The sequence below is a fragment of the Eschscholzia californica genome, unplaced genomic scaffold (genome assembly GCF_041429995.1).
Source record: "Eschscholzia californica isolate CP2 unplaced genomic scaffold, dmEscCali1.0.p SCAF_6, whole genome shotgun sequence".
In the NCBI taxonomy this organism is placed as follows: domain Eukaryota; kingdom Viridiplantae; phylum Streptophyta; class Magnoliopsida; order Ranunculales; family Papaveraceae; genus Eschscholzia; species Eschscholzia californica.
In genome coordinates, this window is record NW_028238483.1 from 16,227,358 (window position 1) to 16,247,411 (window position 20,054).

At 38.0% G+C, this 20,054-nt stretch overlaps 2 protein-coding genes across 2 annotated transcripts; one reads left to right on the forward strand and one right to left on the reverse strand.

Annotated features, from left to right (window-relative positions):
* Positions 1-7,844: 7,844 nt before the first annotated feature.
* On the forward strand, positions 7,845-12,221 carry LOC147532011 (uncharacterized). Its single transcript, XM_086649882.1, has 9 exons — positions 7,845-7,880; positions 8,387-8,494; positions 8,686-8,757; positions 8,861-8,911; positions 9,677-9,739; positions 9,831-9,955; positions 10,042-10,255; positions 10,618-11,327; positions 11,585-12,221. The coding sequence occupies exons 1-9, from the start codon at positions 7,845-7,847 to the stop codon at positions 11,592-11,594; spliced, it is 1,389 nt and encodes a 462-aa protein (XP_086506008.1). The 3' UTR covers positions 11,595-12,221.
* A 912-nt stretch (positions 12,222-13,133) lies between these two features.
* LOC147532012 (cytokinin riboside 5'-monophosphate phosphoribohydrolase LOG8-like) lies at positions 13,134-15,274 on the reverse strand. The gene is made up of 7 exons (XM_086647108.1): positions 15,126-15,274; positions 14,895-14,992; positions 14,734-14,764; positions 14,370-14,469; positions 13,775-13,845; positions 13,544-13,687; positions 13,134-13,453 (listed from the first exon to the last, which is right to left on the reverse strand). Exons 1-7 carry the CDS (start codon positions 15,216-15,218, stop codon positions 13,385-13,387), a joined length of 606 nt encoding a protein of 201 aa, XP_086503234.1. The 5' UTR covers positions 15,219-15,274; the 3' UTR covers positions 13,134-13,384.
* Positions 15,275-20,054: the final 4,780 nt, after the last annotated feature.

Here is a 20,054-nt window from a genome sequence, read left to right on the forward strand (position 1 = left end):
GCCTCACGGTAATACGCTAAAAAATTTAAGTCACTCAGAAATGGTTCACTCAATGTGCGAGTATGAATATGAAGGAAAACTCAACACATGAAAAAGACGGACTAAAATTTTGTGGACGACTGATCTCAAAGAAGGAAACAACCACTAATATGGAATGGGCTAACCAACTCTTCTGACCTGATCTACTGTCTAACAATGCTTCCTAGAGGTCGATAGACACTAATGAGGATATGACTAGAACTCCCGAGAACTCGACGTCTTCAAATCTTCAAGAACTAATTCAAGGGATAAACACTTAAACTAAACAAACACACTTTTTTTTCTTTGATTTTTTTTTTTTTTTTTTTTTTTAGTATACTGGTACTATACTCAAAATACAAATGCTACTTTCTTGACATTATTCTTTCCTTTGGTAAAATTCTATTCACTTTGCTTCATGCCTTATTCCCAGGGTTCTAAGTAATGGATGAGTTTCATATCTTCCTCTAACTGACACTGTTTTCAAGTTTCTCAGACTACAAGAAAAAAGTTTAGTTCCTGATGACATCCCTAGTGGTTGTAAAATTTGAACTTAAGAGATCAACTGAGCTCTAATGAATATTGCGAGGTTGAGTAGCTCTTCACTCTACTCGGAATAAGCTCAGAAGAGATCACTCAAAACAAAAAGAAAGGCTCAGAATCTCACATGGGTTAAGTCTCCACTAATGATTAATCAAGTTCTCTCAGAAAATTCTACTCTTCACCTAACTAACACTCACATGGCTAGTGCACAGACAACTTCAAGACTCGAAATTCATGGAAAAACCTTTAGCAAACGGATAGTCCGACCAACTAGACTCTATAACTATTAACAAGCAAAAACAACTAGACTCACATTTTCAATCCAAAAATTAAAAATTTTGGAAAATTTTAAACCCTTTTGAATTTTTGAAATAAGGACTTAGCAAAAATTTCAATACCCTATCCCCAAACTTAAACCGAACATTGTCCTCAATGTTCTGAAGACTATGCGAAAAATATAATAGGGTGAAGGGAAAGATATTACCTGATTCAAACGTCCTATGCATGGGTTGCCTCCCAGAAAGCGCTAAGTTTAACGTCTTCAGCCAGACGATACAGATGTTTCAACAAACCTTAAGAAACTGTTCCATAAACCAATAGGCGAAACATCTGAGGATCTACCCAAGACACGAAGTGATTAGTGAATGATAGTCTCACACTTTTATAAATATGCAGCCGTGCCTGTGAGACTACCGTGATCAGAGGGAAATCCCCAAACTTAGACGACAAAAAGGTCGTTAAGTTTGGCAATGGATATAAGAACTATAATCCTGATAGAAAGGATCTATGTAGGACGGAGAACCTAAGTGAGAGATTTCATTAACTTCCAAACATGCTCCTGAGGGACACGATGCAAGAGGATCATGAGGACTATCAGAGACACCCAGAGTTAAACCAGAGATTTCTAAAACAGGTAGACTGAGTTCTTCCAACGGAATCACTCGGTTACCAGACTCAAGCTCCCTAGAAATTGGTTTAGATAAACCTTCTATACTCCCTTTTATCGCAATGTAATCAAGGTCCTTATAGGCATCTAGATCTTCATCTAAGTCAAGTGAGTTAATGGTCTCATTCAACAAGTCAAGTAGCCATGACTCATCATCTTCGGTTGTGGAATGACTTTCTAGTTTATCCAGAAGAATGTGGGATGAAGGTGTCGACACCGGAGATGACATAACCTCGACTTTTTGCTCCTCTGAAAGGGGTTCTAGAATTTCCTCAAAACTAACAGTGGGCTCATACAATGGGAGTGGTGTCTCCACAGTCGGTAACATAATTGGTTCAGACACCAATAATGAGCTAGATTCCAACATGTTATCCATCTCATTAATAAAACCCTCCTCATCTAAGCTCAAAAGGGCTATTAGAGTTTCTAAAGGATCTCTCGAATGAGTCGTTGGTAATGCATCTTGAACTAATAACTCCAAGTTCAACCCACTGAGCTCATCTATATCATCAGGGTGAAGTCCCGCATTAAAAATATTCATCTCCACCGTCATATTTCCAAATGACAATCTTAAAAGACCACTTCTACAATATATGACAGCATTTGATGTAGCTAAAAATGGTCGACCCAAAATGACAGGGATTTGACTATGGGTATCCTGAACTGGTTCAGTGTCTAAGATGATGAAATCTACAGGAAAGATAAACTCACCAACTTTTATCAAAACATCCTCTACTATGCCACGTGGTCGCCTGACAGACCGATCTGCCAACTGAAGAACTACTGAAGTAGGTTTTATTTCTCCTAAACCTAATTGTAAGTACACAGAGTAAGGAAGAAGGTTGACACTGGCACCTAGATCTAACAAAGCTCGCTCGATCTTATGGTCCCCTATAGTGCAAGGTAATGTAGGACTTCCTGGATCTTTGTATTTAGGTGGAAGGTTTTGCTGGATGATAGAACTCACTTGTTGAGTCAAGAAGACTTTCTTATGAACATTCATCTTACGCTTTCTAGTACATAGGTCCTTAAGGAACTTAGCGTAAGCTGGGATCTGTTTAATTGCATCTAGTAATGGAATATTAATGTTGACTTGTTTAAATATTTCCATTATCTCCTCGAACTGAGATTTCTTCTTTGGCTCTATGAGACGCTGAGGATAAGGGGCTCTAGGAATGTAAGGCTCAGGCACTACAGGTGGTTCCTCAGACTCGGGAGCCTTCTCGGGCTCTTCACTAGAGACTCTGGTTGGCATAGAAGACGGTTCATGATCTCTTTCACTATCTTCAGGAACTCCTACCTTATTATCAACTACCCTACCACTTCTAAGGGTGGTTACTGCATTGGCTTGACCCATTGGTTGTTTATCTAGTGTACTTTTTGGGTTTTGCTCTGTTTGACTAGGAAACTCACATTTTTCTCTCTAGCTAATGGCTTCTAGCTTGGTTTCTAAACGAATTATAGACTGGGTGGTCATTTGCATAAATTTATTCATGGTCTCCTCTAAAGAGTCCTTGTTTTGGGAAGGATATTGGGTACTAGGTTGAGCATAAGGATTCTACGGAGCATTAAACCCAGGAGGGTTCATTGAACTACTAGGCTGACCCTGATTTTGACCCTTGGACCAGGAGAAGTTGGGATGACTTCTCCAACCTGGATTATACGTGTTAGAATAAGGGTCATACTTCTGATGATTGTCTTGCCTAGAGTTTTGGTAAAGAACATAAGCTTGTTCCTTTTCAGCAGAACCAAGAAATAGGGTACATTTGTTCCCTATATGAGAAGGGTCTCCACAGACGTAGCACGGATAAGAGGTGGATTCATTTCCAACACTCATGACATGAGTGGGATCCTCCCTGAATGCTTTAAGCCGGCCAAGCTCTAGGGCTTCTATTCTTCTAGCCATGCAGCGAGTTTAAGTTCTGACTCATCAACTCTATAGATGCCACTTTTACTTGGAGTAGGATTTGCCCTAGTAGGAGGTCCTCTAGAAGTTTCCCATTGGTTCTCAGCCAATTCTTCTAGAAATGTCATGCAATCATCAGCACTCTTACCGATAAACCCGCCATTACACAATGACTCTACCATGGATGTAGTTGAATAATTTAGTCCATCATAAAGAATCTGGACTAGTCTCATTTTTTCAAAACCATGATGTGGACACTGTAGTTCAAGTTCTTTGAACCTCTCAAGATAGTTATAGAGAGACTCTCCTTCTTGTTGCACAAAACTGTTAAGACTTTGCCTTAAAGTGATAGTTTTGTGTTTAGGGAAGAATTTCAGAAGGAACAAATTGCTTAATTCTTCCCATTTAGTAATGGAATGAGGTTGTAAGGCATACAATCAAAATTTTGCTTTCTCTTTTAAAGAGAAAGGGAACAACCTAAGTCTCAAAATTTTATCAGGCATATTGGGGAGATTCATAGTCCCACAGATTTCTTCAAAATCCCTAACATGGTGGTGGGGGTCTCGTTCTCAACCCCACAGAAGGTAGGGAGCATTTGAATAATGCTCGGCTTCCACTCGAAGTGAGTCGTGGAGTGGGGTAACCGTATGCTAGATGGTTGACAAGTTCTAGTAGGATTCATATAATCCCTGAGTGTCATAGGCTGATTTCCACCCACGGCTTGGTTCAGATTTTCACCCATAGTGTCACTCAAAGAGAGATTCGCTAAAAGATTACTTAGATGAGTTTCTCTAGTAATGAAACAACCTCTCTTATCACGATATCTATCGGGCATAAACTAGAGCCTAATGACCAAGGATACTCTCAACAAAAAAAAAATTTAAATCGAAAACCGAGGAATCACTACGAAGACCCTAGAGGAAAGCAAACACAATCAGTCTGACTCCACCAAGCAACCTAAACAAAATCTAGACGACAGACAAGTTGGTCAGATTCACCTTAAAAATCTAGACAGCTCCTACTTCGTTACAAAGCTTGAACTATAATTTTTATGAGGGTTACTCCGTCAAAGTAATACGCTCAAACAATTCTTGGAGACAGCCAACGATGAACGTTGTGATAGTCGTCCAACCTTCGGTAACGTTTCCTCTTCTCGATGTGACCTTTTAAGGAATTGAGTGACACTTTCCTTTGATGAATGCCCAAATAAAAATCAAGTCCCTGAATTGTTTCAAAGATCCTATGAGCTCGAACCTTAGGGCTAATGTCTAAATCAGATTTTAGTTTTTTAGGTGAGGTTTAGGATCGTGAATGTTGGTACCTACTTGGGCAAGAGAACGGTGATGATATCCGTCTTCTATCTTTCAATTGGGTTATTGCCCTTACTAGAATGCTTATACTAAACAATTCGGTCAAAGCAATTAGGCACACAAAATACACAATTACCCACTGACAGGGGCTTCGTGGGTGATTAGAGAAATTACCTCCCGTTCAAGACGGGCGATGACCCTTGCAGACGACCCGGGCCACTCTCCCGTGAGTGTTCAAACCCGAGGCTTCGTTTTGGTTTTCGGTTACAATTTATAAAGCCCTCCAATTTAGGGTCAAAACTTTAAAACCAAATAAAAAAAACTATAAAGTATAAAGTCTCTCTCTCACCAAAAATAAAAAAAAATACTAAAAACAAAAGTGTAAATTCTTCTTCTTGAGCTCCTCTCCTTGTTGCGCCTTTTCTTTTGCTCCTTAGTGTTCTACACACCAAAAATGGAAAAGCAAGTCAAAGTGTCCAAAAATAAAAACTTACGAAAAATAAAACTTTCCAAATATAGAAATAAGATAAGACAAATTCAAACTTAGTCCCCGGCAGCGACGCCAAAAACTTGATGGGCCTATAAAGTTTCCTAAATAGGTCTACACCCGCAAGTGCACGGGTGTCAAGTTGTAATTTTCCGGTAAGACCGGTTCGTTCCTCAGAGACTAAGTCAATCTATTCTAAATCCTATAACTAATAAAGTTTTCTTCGAATTTGATTTTTGTGATGAGACGATAAAAAAAATACTACTAACAAACTTGATTAAAACAACGAAAATATAATTTATAAAGAAACTTATAAAGAGAAAACCTAGGGTTTCGGAATCCACCTTAGCATGCTTGTAAACTAACCTACTCAATCACAACTCAATCTTTTTATCACTCAAGGGATGGTAACCTTTCTACCAACCCTCGGAAAATCATATATTTTCAGAACAAACCCACATAACCTTTTAATTTCAAATCAATCGTTCAAACAATACTCGAACTATTAGCTATCAAATCTTAAGCATGAGACATTAAAGACACTTAGTCTAAATATGAAACATCAAAATATAAGTATAACTAATGAAAGAGATATCACGAAACTAATGCGAAGAAATTAGTTTTACAATGTCAAAACAAATCAAAGAAGTTTATGGTGAGATGATGATCATTTACTTAAGCAAAACTACGATTTCATCCTAACCCTAGATTAGAAGTTAGTTACACATGTTAGAACTGATATTGAGATCTAAAATCGAATAGAAGAAAAGACACATGATTTGGAATATCGAAAATCTTACTAAAAGTTATTTTCCTTTGCTGCAGCCAAACGCACCCCTAAGGAAAATACTTTTCCAGCAACAGTGAAAATAAATTTCCAGCAACTCTTCTTAACCAAACGCGGTCTTCTTCTCCAATGAAATTTCTCTCTCTCTCTCTCTCCGTTTTTTTTTTATTTCAATTTCAAATCAATAACCACCAACCCAAATTGAAAGAAAATATGTATTTGGTATGAACAAATAGGAAAACAATCCTTTCTTAAATAAGAATCCAAAACAACTTATCAAAATTCTTATGAATCTCTCCGTTTCTCTCTACAAATCAATCTCTATATCTCTCTTGATTTCTCACTTTCTCTCACTACAAAAATATCTCTCTCTCTCTCTTTCTCACTTTCTCTCACAACAAGAAAAGAAATTAGAGGAATAAGAAGATGAAGATGATAATGGTGTCGTTTTGGTCCCAGCCGAGATATCCATGCTCTCTGTTTTAGCCGTGTTTTATAGAGAGAAGAGAAACCGAACCTCCAATGTCTCCCTGTTTTAAAAATGGTAAGCAAATCCCTCTATGATATATTCAATATGATTCTCTCGATCTTATATCTTCATTCTCTATCTTCAAGCAGGTTTGTCTTCCACGCCATGTTCACTCTCTCTCTAAAATATCATAACCGAGACACTTTCACTCTAAAAATATATCAGTCAACACCATCTCCCTAGACTTCCATCAATCTCTCTTCTTTCCTTTTCTACTCTCTCACGATCTTGATCGACTCTTCTGAAAATGGAAAAGAAGATGAAGCCGAGACCTCTCTCTCTAGAATAAAATACTCTTTTCGATTCTTCCCAAATCAGTGTTTCTTTTTATCTCTAGTTGAAGAATCGAAATCCCATAAATCTTATAGATCTCAATCTTTCCATCTCGGTTTCAATTCTATCTTGCTTTCCATCTCCAACTCTTGTATCTTCTCTCTCTGTCTATCCTTTTTCAAAAATAGAGATAATAACAATTTTGAGAGAGAAATATAGCTACCTAATCAAGAGACGTGAGATACAGCCAATATTTGGCTGCCACGTGCTAGGTGAGCATAGATATAGTGCATCGCGGAGCAGCCAACGTGTTATACAACCCATGTTAAGATCACGGGATAAAGAGGATGGGAGCGTCAGCCGTTAAATTTTCCAGATGAACTCGAGTTCACGGTAATATACTGCGATCAGGTACACGGGATCTTGCCCTAATGGTCATTCTAAAGTACACCCTCCTATGACCGATAATAGCCCACGAACCATCTCAACCGTCGGATCCGCCTACCTAGGTACATCTATCCAAATTTTCGTGGGCTGCTAGGTAGATACGGTCACATTATTGATCTTTTATAGTTCAAAGTCTTATGTAGTCCACCACCCTGTGGTACAGTGGTTGGATACCCCTCGTAAGTCCCATGGCTCTTGGCATCAAACCTTAATGGAAGCTGTTATCTCCAAGATTCATCTCATGTAATTTAGACCCCTTAGGATAGTCTTTAAGGCCTGAAGATATCTTAAATCAGATAGCTATAGTGCTTTTCTAATTCATTGATCTTGATGTATCTTCATATTTGTTCTTCATGATGTGCCCATGCCTTGTAATGACTCTTAAAGTCCGTGTCAAGAAAAAAAAAAGGTCTTACATGTGAACCCAATAAAATGATATGATTCCGTATATTTATGAGGCACTGCTGGAGCTCTATCCTATACCTGCAAGTCCTTAAGCATGTGGATTATGTAACTAATGTGCCCTATTAATGAATGATAGTTGATATCTACTGTATGTCAGTTAGAAAAAGGCATATCTGGCTGCGAAGGTGATCTAATGGACCCTTTTATTGCTTCTAGTGTCCAAGCCTCGGTAACTTTGTCTCGCCCTACTCATCCCTGAAGTCTCTGTAGCTGCTTGAAATTTGTCCACAGTAACCTGGTTATTATGTGGAGAGAGAACATATAAAAGATCAGTTTGCAACAGATACATCCTTGCCCCCTCAAGCATAGTGAAAACCCTGTAATATTAAGTAGTAAGTGCTCTATTCTTGTAAGGCACTCCCATATAAGGATCTCCATTGTCCCCTTGTGCGACCCTGAAAAACCACACTAATAGACCTTAGCTAATTCTAGTAACTGACCTAATACTGAAATCTATCCTTTTAACCTATTTAATAACAAAATTTCTGGAGTGTTTTCACTTAAATTGACGAGATGTTTAGTTGTTTACTTAATCTTTTTTGCTTATCTATGAGGCCAGTTAGAGAGATCTCTCTTAACCAAGTAAATAAGATTATAAGATTTTTGTTTATATATCTTCAATTGATCACCATCAACAAGATCTTTTAGTAACTGGGTTGGGTGTACTTATTGCAGTCACACAAAGACTTCAAAAACGACCGAGTAAATGCATTCGTTTGTGATCTTACAGCCGATGATCTCAGCAAGAAGATTTCACCATCTTCAGTTGACATTGTGACCATGGTATATATCTGTATATGAAAGGTTTCTCCGTCATGCAGTTTGAATAGTTTTGTTGCTCATAAAGGATGGCTGGCTCTTTAATTGACGATTTTCTCGACTATATTTTCAGCTCTATCTTCTTGTTAAATCTACTTTGTTTGCCATTTGCCCATTTCTGAGGATTTTCAGACAACCAGCTAACACTAAAACAGATATTTGTGTTATCTGCAGTGGCTCCTGAAAAGATGACTCTTGTATTACAAAATATCAGAAAAATTCTTAAGGTGCGATATCTACTCCTACAAAGAAATCCTATAAAAGCTCTATTTTAAAGAATAATTCCTTTTGCATAATGCATAATTGTGATCCTATTCATCGACTTTCCAGCCAAATGGTCTTGTGTTACTTCGTGATTATGCTGTTGGAGACCTCGCTCAGGTTGGTGTCTTCTTTTCTAATATTGTCATTATCTTTTATGTGATATTGAACCTTTTGAGGGAAAATTCTATTAGGTTCTTTAATATCTTAAATTATTATTCAGTGATGTTCGTATCTAGTTTTAGATTCTACCAATGTAAAGTTCTGCACGGGCACTTCAAGGAGGTTTAGATTAAGCAAAAATTAAATAACTCTCACTAACGTGTCCAAACTCCTAAGTTTACCAGAAAAAAACATATTTGAGGAAGCTTAAAATAATTCTATTTTGAGCCTCTATTTGCATGACAACAAAGTATTCTCCTATTATGTTTCCAATTCATAATTTATAGAGATTAAAGATAACAAGGGAAGTAAGATAACTACTAAATAGAAACTTAATTAATAAGTGGAAAAAGTGATGGGGCCTAATGTAGACCCAACCTCGTGAAGTCGGTTCACAGTTAATACCATATACAGTTTGTTTTGTTTTTCGTTCACAGCAGAACCCCAATGGAGATTTCTAGTTCAGGATCTTTATATGTTGAGTTTGATTTATTCTCTAGAAATTTTCCTCTTGATTCTTAGTTGGGGCCTAGTTTGAATGTTGTCGACGTTCTTATTTTCATCAACTTGGTCTGTTATTGGCTGACTCTTTCTTTTCTTAAATACATAATACTGCAGAGTTTCCATCTATTTTCCTTACATGTTCTTTCTCTGGGGACCTTCAAAAGGTTCAGCATGCACCTTTCCACTCATTATCCTCTTTATCCTGATACCAATTTACAGGAAAGATTAACATGCAAAGATCAAAAGATCAGTGAGAACTTCTACGTCAGGGGTGATGGGACAGTAAGTTCTTCTACCAGAGAGTTAATTCTTTAGATCCATAACAGAATCTTGTTGGTTATCAGGTTTCATCCAGTCTAATTCGTGATTCCAGAGAGCTTTTTACTTCTCCGAGGAGTTCTTGACGAGTTTGTTTGAAGAAAATGGATTCCGTGTCGAGGAACTTGGCGTATGCTGTAAACAAGTGGAGAACCGATCACGTGAATTAGTGATGAATCGGTACAATCAATTAATATTTTAGATAGTTGATTTTAGTGTATGATTCTTTTTGTCGAGGTTCATTTTCTCTAGCACATGTATTTCAGGCGCTGGATTCAGTCTGTATTCCGCTTTTCAGATGGATTGAAATCTTCTAGTAGCTTGGAATCTGGAAATAAAGTGTCTTTGCTTGATGACCATATTAATGAGCCTGTGCCTAGCAGTAATAACAGTTTGAAGGAACTTATAGATGATACTGAGATTGACATGTCTGAAAGCATCGCTATCGAAATGTTCAGTGGTTCACCATCTACAGAGGAGGTATATTCATATTTATGCTTCCAGTTTTACCTCCAAAATGTGTGTTTTTCGTTCTCATCTAACACTGATTCTACCGATCAAAACTTCAGTCTGTAAGCAATAGCGAGTAACTGATATGGTCGGTTTGATGAAGTCGTTTAAGAATAAAACTTACGGTAACAAAATATTCGATGTGATGTGGCAGGGTGAAGGCAACATCACATTGAACTTTTTCTTTTCTTTCCTCCTTTAAGTTTTAAGCTTCCAAATTGTTTGAGGTTGATATTTGGGACCAAATTTCTGAACTTAGAAATGAAAAGATTTCGAAGGAAATATGCGACATGCATTACCATGCTTATAATTTTTGTTTCATTTTCTGTTAGATCATCAACATCGAGTTAGGAGATTTCAGCTTCAGTATAAAAGGAGTTTCAAAAGAATACCAACACACTTGCAAATCAACAGGCTTAATGCTCTGGGAATCAGCTCGTTTAATGTCTTGGGTACTAGCTACAAATCCTTCTATTGTTGCCGGGAAAAGGGTGCTCGAATTGGGCTGTGGTTGCACAGGAGTCTGCTCAATGATTGCAGTTAAATCTGCAGAACTAGTAGTAGCAACCGACGGAGATAAGAAAGCCATTGACCTGCTGAACCAAAACGTTATCTCTAATCTGAAACGACCCATCCTTGACAAATTGTTCATGAAGAAGTTGGAGTGGGGAAATCGTGACGAAGTTGAGGCGATCAAAAAGATGAATCCAAGAGGTTTTGAAGTCATTTTAGGAACGGATGTAACATATGTTCGCGAAGCAATTTCCCCATTTTTCGAAACTGCAAGGGAGTTAATTTCTTCCAGTGAAAACCTCACAGGTGAATTAAAACCGGCTCTAATTCTCTGCCATATTGAACGTCGAGTAGATGAGACATCCATACTTTCAACTGCATCACAATTCGGTTTTGTGCTTGTTGATAAATGGCCAGTAGGTATTCCAAGTGAACTATCTCAAAGCATTATCAGTTCTTGGTTCTCAGAAAGTACTTACGATGATGACCTCAACCATCAACCGTTGAATATCTTGTACTTCAATCTACAGTAAGTTAATCACAGAACATTGTTTTCAATTCTATTATAGAATTAATTCTTTTCTTGTTGGATGAATTATTTTCATGTTATTTATTAACACAAATTGAATGCGACTGTATTAGTAGCTCTAGCTCAGTTTGTATCGGGTTAGGAAATCTTGTTTTAATGAGATACACTTTGATGATATGAGGTACACTTTTACTAAAATTGGATCAATGATTTGTAAGTATAATTATCTAAGTCATGGCATTGTGTACGTTCGTCAGGCACAAATGACACACTGTTTCTCTACTATTTTGTAATGCGCTAGATGGTGTTTCTACACCAAGGCTGGGAAACGGATCAGACGGGTCACGGGGTACATGTAGATGCTAACTTCATCCTGCTGGCCACACTTACTAGCAGAGTGGATTGCACTTTATAATTATCAGCATGATCATGGTGCCTGAACCCTTTGGAATCGATGGACTTGAGCCAATTATGTAACCAAATCGACTGAACAAGATGCTCGACTTGGAATCAGTGGACTTGCCGATTTTGTAACCAAATTGGTTTAAGTGAACGGATGTTAAGTTGAAAATTGTGGGAGGGCCTATTTTGGGAGCTTTTAACGATTTCTAGAATATGGGGGTGTTGGGTTTACCGTAGCTTAATGCGGAAGTCCAGATGTTTAAAGTTCAAAAATGGGATCCTAGTGGGAGGGACTACCAATCCCATAGTCGTCCCATAGTTGTCGAGGCTTGTGGTTCATTTTTTTTTTTAAAATTATCTTTCTCTCTGGCTGAAATTTAATTTAAAAGAATTAAAATTTAGCACACATACATTAGAACACGTTTAAGTTTGTGTTGGGAGTCGCTCATTTGGGACTCACATTGATATTGAAAAATTCAAGGATTCTTAAAATTCCTCAGGCTTCCAAATTGGGAGTCCAACCGTTATACATTCTCTAGGGTTTGGGAGTCCAGCCCTTTATACATTCTCTAGGGTTTTCCGAGCCTATTGCCAATACCAGCTTTCCCTAGACCGAGCATTCCCAAGCCTCGTACACCTTTTACCCAGTACCTTACAAGGGCACGAGCTCTCTGTGGAACATGGCCTGTTGTACCTTTGCATTTTTGTCAATTCTTTTTTTCAAGTCCAATGCTCTTCCTTTTTAGGGTGCGGCTAAAAGCACCTGGCAGAATTGCTATTGGCACCCGGCCGAAGAGCAAACTGGGAGATGTCCCATGTGCAATCCGGGTGCCAACAACATTTTAGGGGGGGTGTTTTTGGCCCCTCCCTCATGTTTAACCTATTGTAGAATCGAGTAATAGATCAACTATTTAACTCACATATCGTAGTTGGTCTCTAGTTAAATGGTACAATTCTTAATGCTCTTCGTGTTTAACCCGTTGAAGAATTCAGTTGCACATCAACTATTTGACCCACATATCGTAGTTGGTTTCTAATTAAACGTTACAATCCCTAATGTAACCGAACTTGATTATCTACATCATATATTATCCTTTGGATTGTTTGATCGCCATGTGTTGGTCACAAAATTTCATTTGTATTTACCTGGAAAAAATGCAAAAACCCCTCCAAAAACATTTAAAAAGAAGAAACGGAAAATAAAATTTTAAGGAACAAATAACCATTTTGGTAAAATTAGAAGAGACCAAAACAACAATCTAGTTCAGGAACAAGGACATAAGCATCAATTTTGAATTGGTTTTTGCCCTCTCGGTGGTAACTTTATCTCTAGGTTATCAACAAATTTTTTTTTTTTTTATCTCTTTCGCACTTTTTGACATGATTATATATATATCTGATGTATAATTTTCAATTTAGAATTTAAGACAATGACTGCACAAAGTATCCTATTACAAGATAGTGTTTGTATGCAGGGCCCTTGTTACCGCGTACGGGAGAAGACATGAATATGAATTTTATCCAATACATAAAAATGATAGCAGACAGTTGCAAGCCTCGTCGAAATAGAAACACATACTTAAAAATGGATACGAAAGAATGATTGGAAAAATGAGTTCATTTTCGTAAAACAAATGAGTGCTCCAACATGAGTTTCACTTAATGGTCTGGTTTTTCTGCCAGCTTTGATGCGGAGCAACATGTTCAAAGAATGGAGTATATTGCTGTAAAATATAGAAAGCACAATTGAAATTAGAGTTAGTTTACTTCATGGTGTTTCTTCTTTCTAATAGTATACGGTTATTAGTTCTTACCTCCATCTTCACCAACAATTCTTTTGCAGTTGGAGCAGATACAACAATATCTCGGGCAGCACCTATGATGAAACCTTCTTTCACGCCATTGTCAAACAATGCAAGCAGAGGATCATAATATCCATCAACATTTAGTAAGCCAATCTAAACAAAAAGACTAGAGTTAGAATACTATTCGTTAAGCAAAAGACATTCTTCAAAGTTCGCTTAGCACAGTTATTGATAGGTTACTGGTTTTTTATGAATTCCTAGTTGTGACCAGGTAATTATCTCCAACGTCTCTTCCATCGTTCCAAATCCCCCTGAAAACAATCAATTATCATGAAATTGAGAAATAAGTATGTTTTGAAATATGTGGTATGATACTTGTTTACAGATGTTTTTGGTTGTATCAGATACCCCATAACCTATGGATGCTTGGATATTATTGTCAGTCACTTCAGTAGTTTCACTATTTAAGTTAGTTGAGTTAACCAGGCAAGTTTGCCTAGATGCAGTCCAAGTTTGACGTTGGCTAAATCGTTAGTCCAATTGTTAAGTAAGCAAGCGGCTACGGGGCTTTGATAGACTAAGGTTAGTCTGAGATCAGAGACTCAAAGTAGACAAGGATGAATTTGTGTCACACTTTTCTTTGTTTTAGCGCCCCGCTCCAAAACCCCAAGGTACGGCAAGAATTGGCCCAAAAATTGGATGCGGGTCAAGACGCAGCTGGGTATTGGCAGCTGGCTTATATTTTCACCCGACATATATTTGATACATCATACACACACATAACCTTTTACCACTCGTCGTATTGTTTCAGAGGAATAATCATAGAGAGTTTTACCAGGAAGAGCGATAAATGCATCAGATAGTCTTGCCATTTCTGCTTTACGTTCGTGCATATCTGTTACAACTAATGCTTCACCTACGGCTGGTCCAGATATCTGTAAGCACAAAAAATCAAGTCACCACTCAACTAATCAGACCCTAGTTTTTATTTAATTAAGTTTCTCTTAACAATGTCTTGTCAAGTAAATAAATTTCGAAATATTCAGTTGAAATGACCGAAATATTTTCATTTCCATGTCAACCCAAATTTCCACCTAACCCGAAATTTCATTTCTCGAAACAAACACATTTTCTCCCCCCTTTAGCACTTATAAAGTTCATATGTAGTGAGAAACAAAAGGGGGAAAGCTTTTATTTACCTCAATAGGTACAAGGGCTGCTGGAATAACCCTGTAAAGTTAAAATGTATACCAGATTTGAAATTTCAGAGTAGAAATTTATAACTTAGAATTCAAATAAAACATTTGAAAAGTGAATAACTAAAAAGATCATCAAGAAATGTATAATTAATTTTAGTTACCCAAGAACATGGCAACCTCCATCAAAAACTTTTCTTGAAAGTAAACCCATCAACCCAACACTCCCACCACCATAAATCAAATCTATTTTTCTCTCAACCTGCAAATAAAAATCAACAGACATTAGCATAGTTTTCAATAAAGACAGAATACATCTCTATTCTGTGAACAAGTTAATATGAGGGAGGAGAGAGAGAGAGAGAGAGAGAGAGAGAGAGAGAGAGAGAGTAAACCAGTTCATTTCCCAAGTCAAGAGCAGCATCACTGAATACATCTCTATTGCCAGATTTGCTCCCACAGTAAACACAGATTTTCTTGAATCCCATTTTCTGAGAGTGGGCATCCAATTTCTAGATTGTCAAGAATTGTAAGTCATAAGAGACTTCGAACCGGCCAAGCCAACCCGGGTTCACATAATTCCGGTCCGGATCGGTCTGTTTAAGCCTAAATCTCGGTCTGGTCTGAGTCTCTGAGACCGGGACCGGCCTGCTAAGCCTTGGGGCAGGGCAGGCCGTGTCTGCACGGGTCGGGGGCAGGCCGTGTCTGGACGGGCCCGGTTGGGCTTGGCCAGGTCGGCCCCTGGCACGGAATTCAAATTTCATAAAAATAGAAACTAATTAAAAAAAGGAAATTACAAACTTTACCTAACTAACGTAAAAGATAAAGACCAGCTCAAATGGAAACTTACCAAATCGGGTAAATTCACGGTTGCTTCCATGTATCAGCACCTCAGCAATAATAACAGTAATCACAACCCTAACAACCATAACTGGAATTTCATCTGGTCTCTCCCGACCGTTCCGCGCATCAAAATGTTCATCTGGAAAATCTGCACCAAAGCTATCCCTGTTAGGGAAAGAATCGGAAAATACATCGACAATAATACCACTTGCCCCAACTGCACTAGTATAGAATCTATTGAACATGCTCTTTTACACTGCGCTTTGGCTAAAAACATCTGGTTTAACTACAATATTATATCTAAAAATATTACGTCCATATCTGACTGGACCTTCTCTTAGGAAAATCATATTCATCTTTGCTATTAGAGAAAATATTCACTTTTCGACCATTTTATGGATTTTATGGAAAGTGAGGTGTGACCATTATTTTCAATATGAAATCAATGACCTGAATAAAAAATAATCAGAATGATCGAAAACTTCCCAAAAATCAATATGAAACAAGAGAAAATCAAACAAAAAGGCAAAAGGAAGGATTTGGATAAGTTATTCGAAGTTAAAATTGAAGAAGATGTCAGGAGACAACTTATGAGTAAGAGGTTGAAGGATTATAGGGAGAGTTTTTCCTCTCCTTTCTCGGGCAGTCAGCATAGTTGGAATTCAGGTAACTCTTCTGGTTCATCCTCTTTCACTGGGTACGGCCCATCCAGCTGGTATACTCCTCCCCCAGAGTCTATAGACAGTGCTGAAGAAAGGCGTAGGCACAAGTTCGCCGATTCCCTGCTCGAATCCAAGGGAATGTCAGTCGATCAGGAGAGTGATGGTGATAAAGAGTAGTCTGTCCTTGGTCCTTCAGAATCACAGTACAGTTTGGTTAAGTTTAAGTTTTAATTTAGTTTAATTTTAGTTTAGCAGGTTAATCTGCCACTGTTAAGTGGTATAATAGCTTGTTTTTTTGGTTGTTAGTTTATTATCTTGAATGGTGAAACTTCTATTTCTTCTAAAGAATAGAAGTTAATAGTACATTATATGTTTTGTTGCTTTTATGGTTTAATGATACTATGTTTTTTGTTGAAAATATGATACTATGTTAAGTTCCATTTCTCCTATGCATGAACAGTTAGATATTGATGCTGATAATATCTAATAAGGTTATTTAGATCTTGCTTATAGTGGAAGGTGAAGTGCCCCTAAGGCTAGATTTAGTTTCTCCCTGTCATCTTTTTTCCTTTAGGTGGCGCCCTCATCGACCCTTAAGGCTAGCACTAAGGCCTGATTTCGACCTGTCATATACCAATACAGTAGGTGCCCCTAAAATCCTTACCTGGGACAGTAGCTGGTTCTGGTTCAGGGCCTGAGATATCCCCTCATTAGACTAGTACTGTTATCCCCCTCTCTAGGTGCTCTTAGAGGTCTTATTTCAAGAGCTCACACAGGAGTGCCTTTAAGATAGATTTCTCAGTGGTTGATTAGAGGGTCACCCAGTAGATTAGTCTCATTCTTACTTTTCCAGAGCCACTCATAATGGCAAATGATTCCAATCTTGACATCTCGGTTCTAAGCTGGAATGTTAGAGGTATTTCATCGTTCATCACCAGGAAATACTTGATGAACTTGATTCATAAGCACAACCCGGATATCATTTTTTTGTCCGAGACTAAAACAAAATCGATTAATATTAATAAATATATCAAAATTAACAAGCATTATAATAATCATTATGTCGAACCCATTAATAAAGCGGGAGGACTAGTCATGTACTGGAAACATAATTTAAATGTACAGATAGAGTACTCTGATAATAATATTATCCACTCATCCATAAAAAGCAACAGTAATAACTCTAATTACACGATAACATGCTTTTATGGTTGTCCTCACCATAAGAACAAATCTAAACCGTGGAAAATATTAGACAATATGAATATAGACAAAAACTCTCCTTGGCTCTTGATTGGGGACCTAAATACGATTCTAGATAATCAAGATAAACAAGGAGGCTCTTTGGCTAATAATTCTCATATCCCCCGTATTTTATCTTATATTAGTAAACTTAATCTCTTAGACGTAGGATTCAAAGGATACCCCTATACATGGAATAACAAGCAATTTGGGGAAAATTTTATCCAAGAGAGACTAGATAGAGCCCTGGCGAACCACTCTTGGTTATCCAAGAACAGGAGCCTTAGTGTCAAACATTTAGATGCTGTGGGATCGGATCACCTTCCTATCTTCCTCTCAGCAGATGAAGCACTACCCGCCACCCCTAAGCCTTTCAAGTTTATCCGTACCTGGATGGCCCACCTGAAGGAGTTGAAGGAGATGTCCTTCGACCAAGGTGACAATGCGAACAATTTGTCGGATAGGACAATTGATGTGGAAGATCATCAAGTCCGATTGATTTAGGGATCGTAGAGTTGTAGCTAGAGACCAACTACGATCGTCGAATTACGAAGTAATTCGCGGCTAACTTCGATCGGATCCTACAACGGGTTACACATAATAGTGACAAATTGATCTAGGATATGACTAGTGGGAGTGAGATATAATCATGGGAGTGTCCCATAAACATATCTCATAGGCCTAAAAAGGAATTAGGCAAAGATAGTACAAAAAGGCCAAAAACAGGGTTTTTGGGCCTAGACCGGTTCGGGTACTTCTAGGACTCGGATTGGGCTGAATTTTGGAGGGTTAGTTTCTGATATAATAAACATTATATCTGCCAATTTTCGTGGTGTTTGGACACCTCCTCCTTAGGGAATTGAGAAAATACCAATAGTTGCTATTTTCGACTATTTCCCTAAATCTTATTCTAAAGGGTGTTTTAGGAAACCTAAAAGGAGGTGGATTCTTATTAGGGTTCTATATAAACACTCTTAGGGCAGAGAATAAGGTGTGGAATTTCTCTCTAAGCTTTCTTACTCTACCACATCAAGTAGAGAGGAGAAAGTGAGCTAATTCCCAAGCTATCTTCTAGTCAAGCAAGAAGAAGGTGTTCTTCTATCCAACCACCATTGGTGTGCTAGCTATACAACAAGGTGGGAGATCAAATTGATTGCTCGTGTCCCAAGTAGAGGAGCTACACTTGAAGCTCTTGGTCTTCTTTAATCAATTCAACTAGTTCGAGGGAAAAGCGATTAAGGTAATCTACTATCTCCATTAGTTTAATTACTAGTTTTGCATGTGATCCTGGGAATACTAGTGTAGACATTAGATGTCTTAATTCCGCTATAAACACTAGTAGAAGGGTGTAAATCCCTTCAGTGGCGTCAGAGCCTCTTGCTATTAACTAGTTTTTGCTAAGAATCGAACTAATTCATATGCTTGATAGTTTGAAAATTGAGTTTATAAAAGTATTTTAAAAGGTGTTTTAAAAAGGAATTTTTAACTCATAATTTGATAGGATTCAATAAATTTTCAAATTGAGAATCACATTGATGATTAAAAGTGTTTTAAAAGTCTCAATTTGATTGAATTTCAAACTAATCCATGCTTGATTAAATTGATAGTTATGTTTAAAAAGATTTTAAAACATAAAATTTGATTAATTTTGAATTGGATTCAAAGATTTTTCAAAATTGATTTCAAAATTGTTCTTTGAAAAATTTCAAAAACCTATATTTTGATCCAAAATTGGTTTGATTAAGAGTTGTTTTTAAGTTTTGGAAACTTTTGAAAAACAAAATTTTGGAATTTTAGAATTTTAGAAGTGTTCTAAAAAGAGTAGTTTTGACTTTAGGAAGCTCTCAAAACAAATTTGGAAAAATTTAAAAGTTTCTAAAAGTTTTAAAAATTTTTTAGAAGTGTTCTAAAAAGGAATTTCAAAAATTTAAGAAAAGTTTTAAAATTGGAAAATAGCAACTTAGAGTTGCATAAGAAAAAAAAAAAAAAAAAAATTTTCTTTTTGGAAACTAGGGTTTTGAAAAACCCTAGTGTCAGGCCAGGAAGCTTCCTGGCCGGACCAGAAGCTCCTGGATGCGTCCTCTGGACGCGTCCAGAGCAGCTGCTGAGACGCGTCTTGAAGACGCGACTAGCAGCTGCGACAGAAGCTACTGGACGCGTCTTTGAGACGCGTCCAGAGCAGCTACTAAGGACGCGTCTAAGACGCGACCAGCAGCTGCGAAGGAGCTTCCTGGACGCGTCTAGGACGCGTCCAGAGCACTCGACCAGACGCGTCTTGGAAACGCGTCTGGGAGGTTCTGGGTGTCTCGGACTAGTCCGAGACACCTAGTGCTGGTCCGGTCCAGTACCAGACACGTCTAGGACGCGTCTGGTACATGGACTAGCGTCCTGGCTCCGGCCAGGACGAGACCAGGCCTTGATAGGCCTCGGCCAGGACATGCCGGCCCTATGGGCCGTGCTATGTCCGGACCTTGTCCGAGCCCTTTTTGGGCTTGGGCCGGGACTTGTCTAGGACTTGTCCCGGGCTTTTTCGAGGCTTTTCGGACCACGAAAAGGGACCATCATTCGAGTGGGAGT

Coding starts and splice junctions, on each gene's coding strand:
- LOC147532011 (XM_086649882.1), top strand. CDS start 7,845: ATGGACCCTTTTATTGCTTCTAGTGTCCAAGCCTCG. Junction 8,912..9,676: donor CTGTTGGAGACCTCGCTCAG/GTTGGTGTCTTC, acceptor ACCAATTTACAG/GAAAGATTAACATGCAAAGA. Junction 10,256..10,617: donor GTTCACCATCTACAGAGGAG/GTATATTCATAT, acceptor ATTTTCTGTTAG/ATCATCAACATCGAGTTAGG.
- LOC147532012 (XM_086647108.1), bottom strand. CDS start 15,218: ATGGGATTCAAGAAAATCTGTGTTTACTGTGGGAGCAAATCTGGCAAT. Junction 13,688..13,774: donor TAGGAATTCATAAAAAACCA/GTAACCTATCAA, acceptor CTTTTTGTTTAG/ATTGGCTTACTAAATGTTGA. Junction 13,454..13,543: donor AATTGTTGGTGAAGATGGAG/GTAAGAACTAAT, acceptor TATATTTTACAG/CAATATACTCCATTCTTTGA.